This window comes from Glycine soja, chromosome 11, assembly GCF_004193775.1.
Source record: "Glycine soja cultivar W05 chromosome 11, ASM419377v2, whole genome shotgun sequence".
Classification (NCBI taxonomy): Eukaryota; Viridiplantae; Streptophyta; class Magnoliopsida; order Fabales; family Fabaceae; genus Glycine; species Glycine soja.
Window position 1 is genome coordinate 51,541,306 of NC_041012.1, and position 14,703 is coordinate 51,556,008.

Here is a 14,703-nt window from a genome sequence, read left to right on the forward strand (position 1 = left end):
AATACTCGTAGATGAAGAATGATCCATAAATTATATCTTAAAGTTTTGAATTATATATTAGTATATATAATATCTAGTCCGATTATGCTGTCCTTACTTGATCTATTGATGAAGATTTTACCCCCTTCGCATCCCGATGCATTGTTTTTTTGTTACAATCCCAATGCACTTGTTTACAGTAGCATTTGTTTAAAAGCAATTTAATTTTCAATTCTTTAACAAATATCTTAATAGAAAAGTCGTTAGCTAATGTATCATTTATTACTTATTTTTTTTAAGTAATTAGATTTTTGCAATAAAGTGTATAAGAAAAATATTAGTAACATATTATTAAATATACTTTTTAAAGATGAATTTTAATTATTGATTAAAATTTATTAGAAATTATAAAAAAATTGTGAGTTCTATTTTTTATTTAATAAATTTTACCAATGATTTTATAATTATTTAATAAATTTTAATTAATGAATAAAGAATATGTTAAAGATTGTATTATTACTGACCCTCAAGTGTATATAATGCAACTTTTTTAATAATCTTAAAATACTACTTATTAACAAGACATTTTACGTTAAATGCTAATAAGTTTCCTTTTTCTTGGCATAGACATGGGTATGTAGTAATTTTTTTTGTTAACTATTTCACGTAATTGTTTACACACAATTCAAAATTGAGACATAGTTATGTTGAAATAATCCGTACTAATTAATTCACCTATTTATTGATTCTAATAAGTTTCCACAAGACGCCTGTTAAAGAAATAAAAGAAAGAAATTTTTATTAAAAAATAAAGAAATTATTTATCATAAAAAATATAAAAAATTGCAATTGAAAATATTTAATGTGACATATCAAATATCTTAATTAATATTTATTAATTTAAGATATTGGATAGTATGTTTCCTTTTTTATTTTAAAAAAATAGAGAACATTCAATAACTTCCTTATCTTTTGTATAAAAATATTAAAATTATATATGATTTCTGAGTTGATTTCATTTTTTTTACAATTATGGCACTAGAAATTAGAATTTGGGACCTGTTACATACCATCCAAATCCTGCAACCCCGCCTCTAATGGTTTGACTCCGAATGATTTAACAAGTTTTAGATGAATTTTTTCTAATTATGAATAAATAATGGTTGTTTGATTATGAATAAATAATTGTAAAAAATGTCCAAGAACGCATGTTTCTCTGATTTGTATCCAGAAAATGCTAGGCACTGGAAAGAGGCCAATGGGGACAACGTGAAGAATATAATTGCCGGCCACTTTGTGTACGCATTTCATTTCGATCGATGGACTAAAAGCAGCTGGGCAAAAGTATGCTTTTACATCCTGTTTCTGGATTCCATGTAAAGTAGTACTATAAATATATAATTGGGTCATCTAATTAATCTTTTCTGGATGGGATCACCTGAATTTTTAATTAACTGGACCTTGTGATAATATTGTTAAATTTACACGTCCTATTTTTCTTTCTTTTTTTATATACTTTTTAATTTTTAAAAGGTTTGTTTTCTGGTAGTATATGTGATTTGGTGTTACTTGTTATATATATATATATATATATATATATATATATATATATATATATATATATATATATATATATATATATATATATATATATATTTGTTGAGGAAGGATCGAGGAAGATATGGTGTGTTCAAATCTCCTAAATTGATATTTATAGTAAAACTAATAATTGTTGATAAAAAATACTTTTTTTTTAAGACCTAGGCTAAAGCAAGAGTGTTTTACACTTTGGAATGAGGGTGGGAAAAATATGAAGAAGAAAAGCAACCTTTTTTTCATGTGAATGTTTGGCTATTATTGTTGCATACTCATTCTGTTTGACCATTCCATGTCCTTCCCAGGTTTTAATTATTCTCATCTGCATATAAACTTCATAAATGCAACTCTTCAGCAATTTCTAATTATTAAAAGTTGATCTAATTAATTTGTTATGCAGAAGTATGCTAGATAAACTAATCTTTTTGAACTTTCAACAGCAAACACAATCAATTTGGCTTTAGGGTCATCTTAATTACACGTAGCCCTTTGAAGAATGCCATATCTAGTAAAAATAAAAGCTAAGAACAAGTTCCTTTCTTGCTGTGAAACAGGCTTCATGGAGTTGCTATAATTTGTTGCTTCTGAGAGAAAAAGGTAGGAGCATGCCAAGCATATGATGGAAGAAACAGCTAGTTAAAACAAGATTCCTAATTAATTGCTGCACATGCAACATTTAATACCACTGGGCTCTTTTGCTTTATTTGTTGAGCCATCAAAGGACTCTTGTTGTCAGAGTCTTTTGTTTTTTTATCCTGACTTACAGAGATATGAAAACAAGTACATGAAAGAATGCCATGTAATTCTTTGTCCTCTATTGATTTAAGATTGATTTTGGTATGGGTCATTTTCAGTCAAATGCTGGTTTCCTCCTCTCTCTTTTTTTTTTTCTTTTCCCCCTCTCGAGAGTGTGGGGCCTTTTCGTGATACAAGGAAAGAAATCAAGATGCATTGTCCCTTGAGATACAACGAGAATCTAAATAAAGAAAAGTAGCATATGCCTCACCTAAAGTTATCTTCATATCTCCTTTGCAACCATGGTAAATAGCCACAACATAATTCAGACAGCAAAACTATGATTCTTGTATAAACTGTAAGTATACTACTATAAATGATTAAGAGCTAAACCGATATTGAACTCATAAATGAGCAGATTAACTCTTATATGCTTGAAGGAAAGTCTTGAGGGGGAAATATTGCAATGCTTAACCAATGAATAAGCTTAACTTTGAAATTACATGAGTCAATCAATAATTGGAATTGATGAATACAGCTAAAGGGCCACATTAGTATTTATCAGTATGGCCAGTGTAAATAATAGGAAAAAAGAGAAGAGACGTTATATTCTTTATAAAGCAAGTAAACAAGACTAGAAATGCCCTACAGAAAAAGGGATATCCAAGAAAATAGGCATCCTATAGGGCCCCACTGCCCCCACTTCGTCTTCCTTCTATTCATGGCAATCCCCCATGAAAGGAAGTTTACACACTTACTCCAATTTGAAGAAAGCAATTCACACTTTTCCTTTCCCTCACTTGAGAATCCCATCAAATGACATTCAAGTTTTTTTTACAACTTTTGGTGGCATCCTGATTTCTTGCCTTTGTTAGCGCATATTCTCACGTGGAAAACCCAATAGCACCCTCCTCTTGTGCGCGTAGGCCATGCAGTATAGACAAGTCAAATTAATATGGTTGTATTGGAGATACTCTCTATGGCCTTATCAGTATACGTCCATGCTTCTGACATTGACCTTTGAACCATTTCATTGTTTGGTCTATTTGCAACTCAATTTGTTTCATTAGTATTAATATTTAAATATAAATATGAGGTGAAATCTTATATTAAATATACAAAATTAAATATAAAAAAAGATCAATAAGTTAAATCTTAAAATTTTAAGTTAAAATGTAGTATAACAGTAAAACTAAATAATCTATCACGTCTTATACTTAATTGCATTAGTATTATTTGTGTCTATCAATATTTTTTTGTGTGATACTTACCGGTTAAATTATGCATAAATACTTCAATAGTGACGGTGATAACTGTGGTCCTTAAGGCAAAAGCATGATTGGCTGGAACTGGACCATACTACATATATGTTGCATCATTACATATTATTATAAATTGGACCACGTGATTTAAACTAGTTATTAAATTATTCTTGTTGCTTAAGTGGAGATAAGCGTTGTCAAATAAAGCTTATACATCTCTAATCTTGAATTGATGTTTTATGCATCCTTCCCATCGTATTGATAGTTACTGCTCTGCAGTTTTGGATTCAACTTACATAATGAACAATAAAAAGTTGGGTGATGGAGCCACTGAGGCATAAAATACAAACATGACTTTTATTTTGGTCCACAACTAATAAAAGAACTATTTATGATAGATTGAATTGTAGATATTAATAAGCCAGACTAACAAAGATCCTATTTATGACACTTGGACTAGCTACAAATCATTATTTAATTAGAGCAAGAGTTGCCACTCAAGATAACAAATGTGTGTTTAAATTATAGCTTATTTTGAAAAAGATTTTTTTTAAAAAAAATTCTTAGGAAAACTTTTGAAAACAAATATCTTAAAAAAGGTTCCCAATTGAAACCCAGAGAGCAAAGCATGGCACTATGTTATAATGTGCATTGGTTCCCAATTGAAGCCCAGCAACAAAACCTGTTACTGACAAATGTTACAGGTTGCAACATACAGTCCTTATTATTTGGGCAAAAACAGTCAAATCCATGAAGGGGAAGAATTAGAAGAATAGTTGAATTTTATTAGGCATTATTTTCTGTTATTGAACAGTAGTACCATAGACTATAGAGTCAACAGAGGCTTTCATCTTACCACACACACACAAAAAAAAGAGGCTTTCAAGGTTAATTTTACATATCATGGAAAAATAATTTTTTAGTTAGATTGATCAATCAAGAAAAACTATTAGCTCAGCTTCTAATTGAATTACTAGATAATGCAAACATGGATGTGGGAAATGCTCGCACATGCACAGATGCATTATTATTAGTTCAATGGAATTTTGACGGTCGAGACTAAGTATAGATCACACAACACTTGTGAGTGACTAAGAAGTGTGTAACCCAAAAGTCTAGCAGGTTATTGAGTGAAAGAGCACCATAACTTCACTAAAATGTGGGAAACAAAAACGGCAATGCATCGATAAAAAGCTCGATTTCTACTCGAGTTAGATAATTCATACATAAACCATATATTAGTGTACAAAGCACCATACAGATTGAAGTAGTGTACTAGTTTGCTATTTCATTCTTCACACAAAATAAAACAAAACCACTTATGTTATCTACACAGCCAATTAGCCCTCTATCCTAACTTGCACATCTGCCACTGTTACAGAAACTCATCCTAATTTGTCAAGGTCTTGACTACGGACAACAAGCTGTTGAACTCATTGAAAGTAAACAACACATCTGCCACTGTTACAGAAACTCATATCCTAATTTGTCGTTTTTGATAACTTGCCCTTAGAGGTGTCGCACAAGAATCCTTCCACAAGTTAACTGAAGGATCAGAATCAAAACTGCTTCTAGTATCTCCATTCATAAGGCCTGTTGTTGTGCTGTGATTGTGAGACACTGTGTCCTCCATTACAAGTCTCTTTGAATTCTGTGAAGAACTCCTGCAGGCTTTAAGTTTAGCCTTAGTTGATTCTGTCAAATTCATGTAGCTTGGCTGATGAACATCTCTTTCCTCTGTTGCTTCCACCAAAACAGTGTTGGTGGATGGCAAGGATAGAGATCCAGAGGTATAAGATGTTGACACAGGGCTATTATCATCACACATGTACTCAGAGCTCATGGCCGAAGATGATGAAGTCGATTGACTGGTTATAATAGGCTTAACTGAAATCCTAGTTGTCATACCATTCCTTCTTGATTGAAAAGCAGGAACAAGGTCTTCACTCTTCCTAGAGATTGGACTCTCCCATGGCTTGGCCTCCATCCAGCGTTCCAACAAGCTATATCCTAAGCTCTTGTTGCTTGGGTTGTTATGCTTGACAGGAGTCAATGCCTTAGTGGCTTTTGGGTTTGGACTAGCACACAGTCTTGACTGAACCACATGAATTTGGCAATAATTTTAACAAATAAACCTTGCCTAAGAAACAGATCGTATACCACAAAGTATGTTCTCAACTTGATTACCTGAGTGGAGAGAGAGTATGCCATTGCTCTATCCCTCTTGATGGCTCCTTCTTGCCTCATTCGTAGCTTTGCTTTAACTTCATCCATAGTTCCAGGAATGTCACACCATCCTTGCTGATAATATTAAACATAGCAAAATATGCTAATTGTTAGCATCTCAGTATGTTACATTATCTTGAGGCAAATTATGATACTACCTCAATTAGATTAAAAGGATCAGCGTGGTTGTGATGCTCATCCAGTAATTTCTGCACAGCTTTCCCTTCAGGAGAATTCCTCACATTCCTTGCCCTCACACGTGCTTGAACTCGAACAAGAGCCTGCATGCACCTCAGAGTAACAGCTGCTTGCTTCCTGACTAGCCGGCCTCTAAAAATAGCTTGTAGCCTTACTACTGCCCTCAAGGCCCTCAAAGCTCGTCTAGCCTGCAAAGTGTATCAACAAAATTAAGGTCAATATGAAAAGTAAAAGAACTAGGATTATGAAAATTCAATTTCATTTCACTTGGGAGCTGATTTTGAATCACAAAAACACAGGCTCTCTCCACTTTCTGAATTTGGATCTACTGAATGTTGAACAAAATCAAATTTCAAAGGGAGGTTCTAACTCTAAGTCCTAGCTCTTGATTCTAAAAGTTGGACTTGGAAACTGGAATTGCAAAGTCAGATCTAGCCATAGACCTAATTTAAGATTTAAATAAACAATTCAAGGATTAGAAAGCATAAACTCATAGCATAACTAACAAGCTAAAATTAAAGCACGAGAGTTACCAAGAAGGCTCGAAACACCGCCTGAATGCGGATGGCAGCCCATTCCTGCTTGATGAGCTTGAAATCTTTGGGAACCATCACAGCCACCGCATAAGTAAGGGAAGAATCAGATGCAGCAGCAGCACCACCACCACCAACATTCTTCATGGACCCTTCTGAAGATGCCCTCCATAGCTTCCACTTCTTCTTACTCTTGTTGTCACCACCCTTCTCCTGATTGTGTAAATAGTGAATAACAGCAAAGAACCAAAACGAAACAGATAGATAAAACAAACTTCACTTACTTGATCAGTTGAGGTCTTTCTAAAAGGAAGAAGTGACTTAAACCACCTTCCCGAAGCACCCATTGGAGAAAAGAAACCGTTTTGCTGAGCAAACGGAGCGAGTAAGAGGAGAGGTAGCTTCTGCTGTGAAGCACTGTGAAAGAGAGAAAGTGTTTTTTTTCGGCGTTTTAGTTTAGTGTAAGAGAGAGCATGGAGCGTGGTTTGTGATGTGTTGGGGTTAATTAAGGCAAGGTTGAGAGAGAAGCAAGTTTTGAAATTTGAATTTGTGTTGGTGGAAGAAAAAGACCATCAAAGTCAAATCATAACGGTAACCTGATACTCAAAAATCAAAATAAAAAACTCTCACCTTTTTCTTTGTTTATTTCCCACGCACGCTCCAATTTGACCCTATCACTAGCTAAACCACCGTTAATGAATTAATACCTCCTTTCTCAACCCTAACACCTCTCTCCTTCGGAAACCATCCAACCTGCCATGGTAGCTCTCACAACGGCTCCTCCTTGTCCCGCGCCACCTTCTTCCCCTCACACCCTCCTCACAACGCCACGGCTCATGTTCTTTCGCATTTGAGAATAGATGTTTTATAATAATAGCTTTTGGAATAAGAGTTTCATAATAGTAAAAAATTGATTCCAGAATGCTTGTTCAATATCAATAAAAAATAATGATTGAATTTATGTATTCTGAAACTCAACCTATATTTTGGAATGATCATTTCGTAAGGCTACTATATAGCTTCCGGAATCATGTCTCTGGAATAATGGTTGAAAATAAAAATAGATTCTCGAATTGTCATTTTGGAAGATAAAACATCATGTTGTGGATTGCATTCTTACCTTCAATAGGGACGCGCAAAGGAAGGAAGAGGGGGAGGATGTTCTATGGTGTTGTGACTTGTGAGGAGGAGCTCGCTAGACTACTGTGAAAAAGGTGAACTTGTGGGAGAAGAAGTTGTTGTTACGGGTGAAGAGGAGGTATCGCTCTGGGAGTAATTGGCACCAAAAGAAAGGTGCTAGGATTGGAGAAGAGTATTTGATATTTTCAAACACAAATGGAGGGTACAGGATACACATTTGGAAATGTAGGATTCAAATCAATCATCTTCATAGCCTTACCACCTACAAAGCCCATTACAACATACCCCAATAGAATAAAGCCCAAAGTTGAACATGCAGATTCCCCCAAGAATCCATAAATGGAGTAATTGATTATTTTTCATATAGTTGATTATCGTAAAAACAGTTTTAGAGACTCCAAGTAAGCAACTAATACTAATTATGTGGAAGAGAAGAGCAACTTTTCAAAATACAAAAAATAACACTACATTTTATCTAAAAAAACAACACTACATGTTTATGATAAAACAAGCATAAAAGGTTTAATTTTAATAGGTCTAGATTCATTTGGCATATAATTTTATGTATCATTATTGGCTGAAAAAATAGAGCGTGTTATGATGATTTACATTTTAGCCTCGTGATTTCAATTCCCATCTTGAATGTGGTGGGGGTGGTACTGAGCTAAGGACCCAAATAACTCACATCACTTGGCCATGTTGTGTTGCGCGGAAGAGATTTTCCACTCTTAAAAGTAAAAAACCGTTCGTTGATGATAATGTGGTCAACTTCGCTTCATGGCTAAATATTAACATTCCTAATCCAAATCGAATATCCAGCTTTTTTTTTTGGCCAGCAACACAAACCAAATCTTGACTTGAAAAAGCTTTAATGAATCAAGTGCATACGCACACCATTGTTACCAATAAAGGCATTACGCATTACATGTCAGTGTCTTATTTTATAGACAAGAAGCACGACCTGCTCTCAATATGTAAGCGTTATTTGCAAACCACATCAAAAGATAGGAAAGAGAGGTAGATAAAAAATGGCTATATTTGCAAATGTGATTTGACTAATTACAAGAAATGGGATGATTAACCCAACCCCTTAACACTATTGGATAAGCAACTGGGCATTTAAGGGGCAGGGAAAATAATAATTCAATAGAAACTATAACTGACACAAGGAATTGGCCAATAAAAACCCAAATGAACAAATAAATATTGGGTTAGCTCCTTTGTGACTTTATCATACTATATTATGTACCAATTGTCCAAATTTTTAAATGCTAAAACTAAAGCAATGCCTATGCACTTGAATGTCCAAAGACCCTGAAGAGGAGAAACATGCACCATTGGGCTAGGAAGTCCCATGTTGACAAGCGACATATGTTTTGTACTAGGCCTCGGAGAGGGAATAGGTGCTTTGCCTGCAAATGTTTCATCGTTGACTCTAGGTGAAAGATTGAGTAGTTCAAGTGCCAGAACTTGGAAGTTTGCTGGATACTCTCTCATGCAACCAATTCTAGGACCTACTCCGGTACTCCATATGCTTGACATTGGCTTGTTCTCTTCCACATTGGTACCAAACTGACACACATTTTCTTTACCACAATTATTGGCAGTGGCTCTGGCACCCACATTGCCTTCCATGTGCTCAAATGGCAGCTCCTCATTCACAGGATTAGAAGGTGGGACATCTTCATCAATTGGATCTCTCTGCAGCAGACAACAACTGTGAAATTACATTACATAAAGGTTCAAGAAATATTCAGCAAATTGATTTTAAATTGAAGGCCAATTTGGCAAATCTATAGGGGAAAGATTGCCTTCAAAGTGATTTACCTTTACATTTGTCATATTCACTTTGTGTTCCTCCAAGAAGCTAGTGAATTCCATAAAATTCTTCTCTGTTGGACGGTAGTGACCACTGTAGGGCCATATAGCCTGCATAAGATGTAAATGAAGATCAATTCAGTTATAAAAGAAATGAAATGCAGAAGCATGTAAAGTGAGAACTCTTTATCATGATAAAAAATAAGAACAACAAATATAGACAATTAGATCATATTTAAATACTCAAAATTAAAAGAAATATACACAATTTTTTTTTAGCATTCATATGAATGCTAACTTTTAATTATGCTACATTATATATAGTTGTATGACTCAAATGTTCAGCTCACATTTTTAAAATGAGAATTGTTCTTACAAGATATATATGGGTTTCAATTTTCTTTTCTTTTGGAACTTGAATTTTGAGACAAAATAACAGAATTATAATAGAAATTATCAATGGTGTATACGTATAAAACATGTAGCATACATGAAGAACTCCATTTTGAGCAACCAATCTTCCGGATGCAATGGTAGCACCACCAGCTAGAAAACTGGAGTGCTGAAAATGACCTTTCTTCTTCTGGCCAACGTATAAAATTCTAGACGTGCTCAGAACAAAAATCCACTTGGAATCCTCGGTCGTATGTACAAGATCCTTGCTTTGTCTATAAACAAGCCTACCTCCCTCCACAATCACTTCGTATGCTTCCCTTTCTTCCTGCAAATTTCAAGCAACAACATCGAAACTTTTAATATAAAGAAAATTTTGTTGACTTGGCAAAATTTTTATAAAAACATAAAATAAAGTCATTATAAGTGAAGTCTATTGTGCCTTAAATGCACTAGTACCAATGTCAAATAAGACTTGTTGTCATTGATGCAACCATTGCACGACAAAATTAGTACAAGTATTATCATATACGTGAAATCATGGATGCTATGTAGCGAAACAACTTACGGGTCCAAGGTACTTTATGCACTGCCTCTGCAATTGGCTTCTAGGACATTCTTCAAGATTTACTTCTTTGCCACCTCCCACATCCAACCTTGATGTCACCAAGATACAATTAAGAAGTTAGAAAACAAAGATGAAAATTTCTCTCAGCCTCAAGTCTTTAGCATCTACCAGTAGAAAAAAGGCTGATAACTCTGGCTATGAAACCAAACCAAGTAGTAGAAATGAAGATTGTGGCCATAACGATGACGAGGATCAATCTGCAAAATATAAGGGAACCATAGCCTCCATCAATTAGCTTCCTTGGATTCTAAGATAACATATGACCAAACTTAAGAAAAATTGTTATTATCTATAGAAAAGTGAATTTATAAGTCAAGGTGTAGACGTATGAACTTACAGCTTCAAGCCAGTGTCTTAGTGCCAATTTTTGTGCCTTATCATCTTTGGACAAACCTTTCCCCACCTAACAACAGAGAAAAAAAAAAGGTACAGGGGTTGGCATTCGACAAGATCCCAAAAGAATTTTTTTTTTTTTTTTTTTGAGAAAAGACATTCTAAACTTTTTTTTTCATATTGAAAAGAGATTGTAAACTTTGAATACATCTCTGTGGTCCTAGTCAAATTATGTTAAGTAGATTATCTTTCCGGCAATGAAAATGGTTCAAAGAAGATTAATATGGACCCAAATATTGAAGCAAAGTACATAAAGATATATTCTTAGTCAAATTCGATTAGAGTTTCTGGCTTCTCATATTAAAGAATACCTTAGCAACCATCATCCTAGCTCGTGCCCATTTTGAAATAGCTGTTTCTGATTTATCAGAGTCAAAATTGGATATGGAGCGCCTGTTAAAAGCGGTAATCACTGAATCCTTCCACCTGGACCAGAGAAAAAAACATTAAGACACTTGCTTTTTGTGAAAGTGCACTAAGCACTAATCATTGAATTCTCATGGCTCATAAACATTAAAAAATGCTTAAACATATTATCTTTATCCCAATAATTATACATTTTTTAAATCACTATTTAAATTTTATTCATTTTTCATCTCTATATATTTAACAAAAAGTGTGCTTCTAATCTTTTATAAGGGACTAAAATTACATAATTTTTAAGAATCCCAAATATATAAAATTTAACTCGGAATTAATTTATTAAAAAGTAGTATATTTTCAAGTACCAAATGCACATTCAAGCTAAAAGAAAAAAAGAAAAGAAAAGAAAAGACAACAGTAGAGTTGGATATTGAGCAAACCGTAGCTCCTCACAAACAACTACACAATCAGCCAGAATTCTTCTAATCCTGTAACTCTTGTAAACTTTCTGAACCATTAATGCAGCTAAATCAAGCTGGGCAGAGGAAGTTGGAGAAAACATTAGTTCTTGTTTTTGTGACATAACTGTGGGGCTTCGTTTGTTAAACAAGTCCTCCTCAACTTCCTCTTGTGAACCACAATTCTCTGAAAGCAGATGTTTGAACGAGAATGTGGTTTGGAGCTTCAGATTTCCCACCTTCCTTCTCTTCAAGTTTGTAGATTGTTCAGGCTTGTAGAAATCATTCAAGTTTATGTTGTTCTTGAAGTTCACTGTGACCTCTCCTTCCTTGCTTACCGTAAACATTCCCATTCCTACGCAAAAATCAGGAAAATTTTGCTTTACATTTTCCAGTATTCTCATTATTTATTAGCAGTGACACATTTAATGCCTCAACTTGTTCGAGGTACATATACGTGAAAGTTGCAATCAGGGAGAAGAACCGTTAAATGATGAGAATACACTTCTCAGAAGAAAAAAAAACATATAATTCATTTCCTCAAGACATTTAATAGCAAATATCAGAGACTAAATCATTCACCAAAAAGCATTAATATAACATTCAACCAATATTCAAAACTGATGACAAGTCAAGGTTTGACCATAATATTTCTATCGGACTTGAATAAGATTATTTTGTCTATACATGTGGTCCCATACTAAAAAAAGAAGAGGAATCATATTAAGCATTTCAAAACTGATGAAAATTCAAGGTTTCACTTAATTGCTTATTTGAATGCTATAATCAATTCTTGGAATAAAATGTTTAATACTATACTATAGCAGACCTAACAGAAAGTAGAAGCAGGTAGCTGGAATGGATGACAGCACAGAGGATACAATGGTAACTGATTCTATGAATGTCACCAAATGAAGCACTCTGGCCGTGGCTGAGGGTATCTCAGATACTTAGATTTATGGGGGCACACAATAGATGAGTTTATCTTACAGTACAAGTTTTAATTTTAATTAACTAAGGTTATTTAATTAGTCCATCTTTTTCATTTGTCTGAACGCGACGACAAGTTGACCGAAATGGCTCTTGCATTTTACCACTGGTCATCATAGTGACGCAGGCATGGTAAATGGAATAATATTAATTAATGTTCCACCAGATGAAACCAAAAGTGGCTCTTGCTTCTTAAAAGTGGCCAGAGCCAGAGGTGACATCAATAGCCAATAGCTGGAAATTGGAAATTTGTGATTAACCGCAACACGCAATGCACAAATGATAGGTGGGCCTGTTCCAATTGATGTCACTAGTTTAAATATAGCGTGCATTGCCTTCAGCTCTGCTATAAAATGGGGGTAATACACATTCCTATATATATTTTTATAACGATGATGGAGAGTTATGAAAAGGATCATGTTGTAAAATTATTATAAAAAAATATAACTACATCTTAAAACATTGTTTTCATTCTTGCTCTGCCAAGTGGGAGCCACTTATTCTCGAGAGTTTTTGACCAATGGCTGATTGGTGGAAAAGGAAATCGAGAGCATATTATTCTTTTCAATTTTTTTAGGCTGTTCACTAGTTAATTTTACACCTAAAATCAAATAAATAAAAAGATCATTCGAAAAAGAAAAAAATAATCAAATAAAGGTAACCTAATAGATAATATCTTTGGTCAATTTAGTAAAATATGAAATATTTTCATGAGTATTTTAAACGCCACTTATAATAGGATTAGTGCTCCACCGATCATGTGTTAGCGTTCCTATCGGTGAGGTTGTGCACTCAAAGTCGCCAAAGCTACTTTGGACTCCGAGAAATGAACATTCCCAGAAGTAGGGAGTCATCATAGTTTATTTGTCAAATGAAAAATCACATAATCCTTTTGCGAATATGTTTAGAGTAGGTTTAGAATAATACTTCAATAATAAAAAAAAAAGAGTAGGTTTAGAATAATATATGTTGTACATCTCAAATCAAATTAAATTTCATTCATTAGTATTAGAACATGATTTTGAATTTAAAATTACATTGTGTTTTGAGTACAAGAACAAAACATTTCTATAAACATTATGAATTTTTAGATTTGACTCTTTAGATGAAAAAAGTGCATTTTAGAGGATAACAATTAGAAATTGTGAGAAAAGTGTACTTGTAATAGTTGATTAGAAATTGTGATAAAAATTAGTATTTTAGACTATGCAATTTATAAGATAAAAATTTATTTTATATAACTAAAATTTATAATGAAAAAAAATTTATAAAAAAATACTTTTGAATATAAAATTATATTATAATTAGAATATGTAATAAATAAATATTTTGAACATATAAATTATATTTTATATTTATGATAGATAATTTATATAGTGTAATACAATATTTTTACCTATTGATATTTTTTAAATATTAAAATTTAATGTAAAATAATTATGATAATGATATATTGAAAGAGATGAGAAATTAAAAAAGCTACTAAAAATACTCTCATTGAAAAAAAAATTCTTAAAAACGTTTTCATTGAAGAATAGTTTCACTCAAAGATAAATATAATTTATATATATATATATATATATATATATATATATATATATATATATGAAGAATTTAATACATATATAACAAAATATAAAATTAATTGCAATCTTGACTATTATTTTTTATTAATAATTATTATTACAATTTATTCTCTAATTGCACTCCGCTCACTTGAAAAAATCCCGCTTGTTTAACAATATATATCAAGTGAAATATTAAACATTTTTTATATATGTTCTTTAAAAATAAACAAGTAATTAAATTAATTAAGACATTAATTTAATGTTTAATTATTCAAACTTAGTTGAACTAATAATAATCAAACATGTATTTTTAATATTATATACTATATTAAATAATTAAATAATATAAATCTATAAGAAAGTTAAGTACAAGAACACGTCATCCATTTCCAATTCCTTAAAAGTGCAAACAAAGAAAAAGCA

At 32.7% G+C, this 14,703-nt stretch overlaps 2 protein-coding genes across 5 annotated transcripts; both read right to left on the reverse strand.

Moving 5' to 3' along the window:
• Positions 1–4,730: 4,730 nt before the first annotated feature.
• On the reverse strand, positions 4,731–7,898 carry LOC114374393 (protein IQ-DOMAIN 1-like). 3 transcript variants are annotated; one of them, XM_028332037.1, is made up of 6 exons: positions 7,650–7,898; positions 6,814–6,946; positions 6,530–6,742; positions 5,957–6,184; positions 5,760–5,873; positions 4,731–5,667 (listed from the first exon to the last, which is right to left on the reverse strand). In XM_028332037.1, exons 2-6 carry the CDS (start codon positions 6,874–6,876, stop codon positions 5,047–5,049), a joined length of 1,239 nt encoding a protein of 412 aa, XP_028187838.1. In that variant the 5' UTR covers positions 6,877–6,946; positions 7,650–7,898; the 3' UTR covers positions 4,731–5,046. The 3 variants fall into 3 exon arrangements, with proteins under 3 accessions (XP_028187838.1, XP_028187836.1, XP_028187837.1); XM_028332035.1 differs by having other exon boundaries at positions 6,814–7,565; positions 7,650–7,881; XM_028332036.1 differs by having other exon boundaries at positions 7,160–7,881.
• Positions 7,899–8,687: 789 nt separating this feature from the next.
• On the reverse strand, positions 8,688–12,701 carry LOC114375383 (IQ domain-containing protein IQM5-like). 2 transcript variants are annotated; one of them, XM_028333156.1, is made up of 9 exons: positions 12,552–12,701; positions 11,681–12,077; positions 11,213–11,327; positions 10,846–10,911; positions 10,617–10,705; positions 10,449–10,536; positions 9,978–10,208; positions 9,497–9,598; positions 8,688–9,370 (listed from the first exon to the last, which is right to left on the reverse strand). In XM_028333156.1, the coding sequence occupies exons 2-9, from the start codon at positions 12,073–12,075 to the stop codon at positions 8,906–8,908; spliced, it is 1,551 nt and encodes a 516-aa protein (XP_028188957.1). In that variant the 5' UTR covers positions 12,076–12,077; positions 12,552–12,701; the 3' UTR covers positions 8,688–8,905. The 2 variants fall into 2 exon arrangements, with proteins under 2 accessions (XP_028188957.1, XP_028188958.1); XM_028333157.1 differs by having other exon boundaries at positions 11,705–12,077; positions 12,552–12,700.
• Between the last annotated feature and the right edge of the window lie 2,002 nt (positions 12,702–14,703).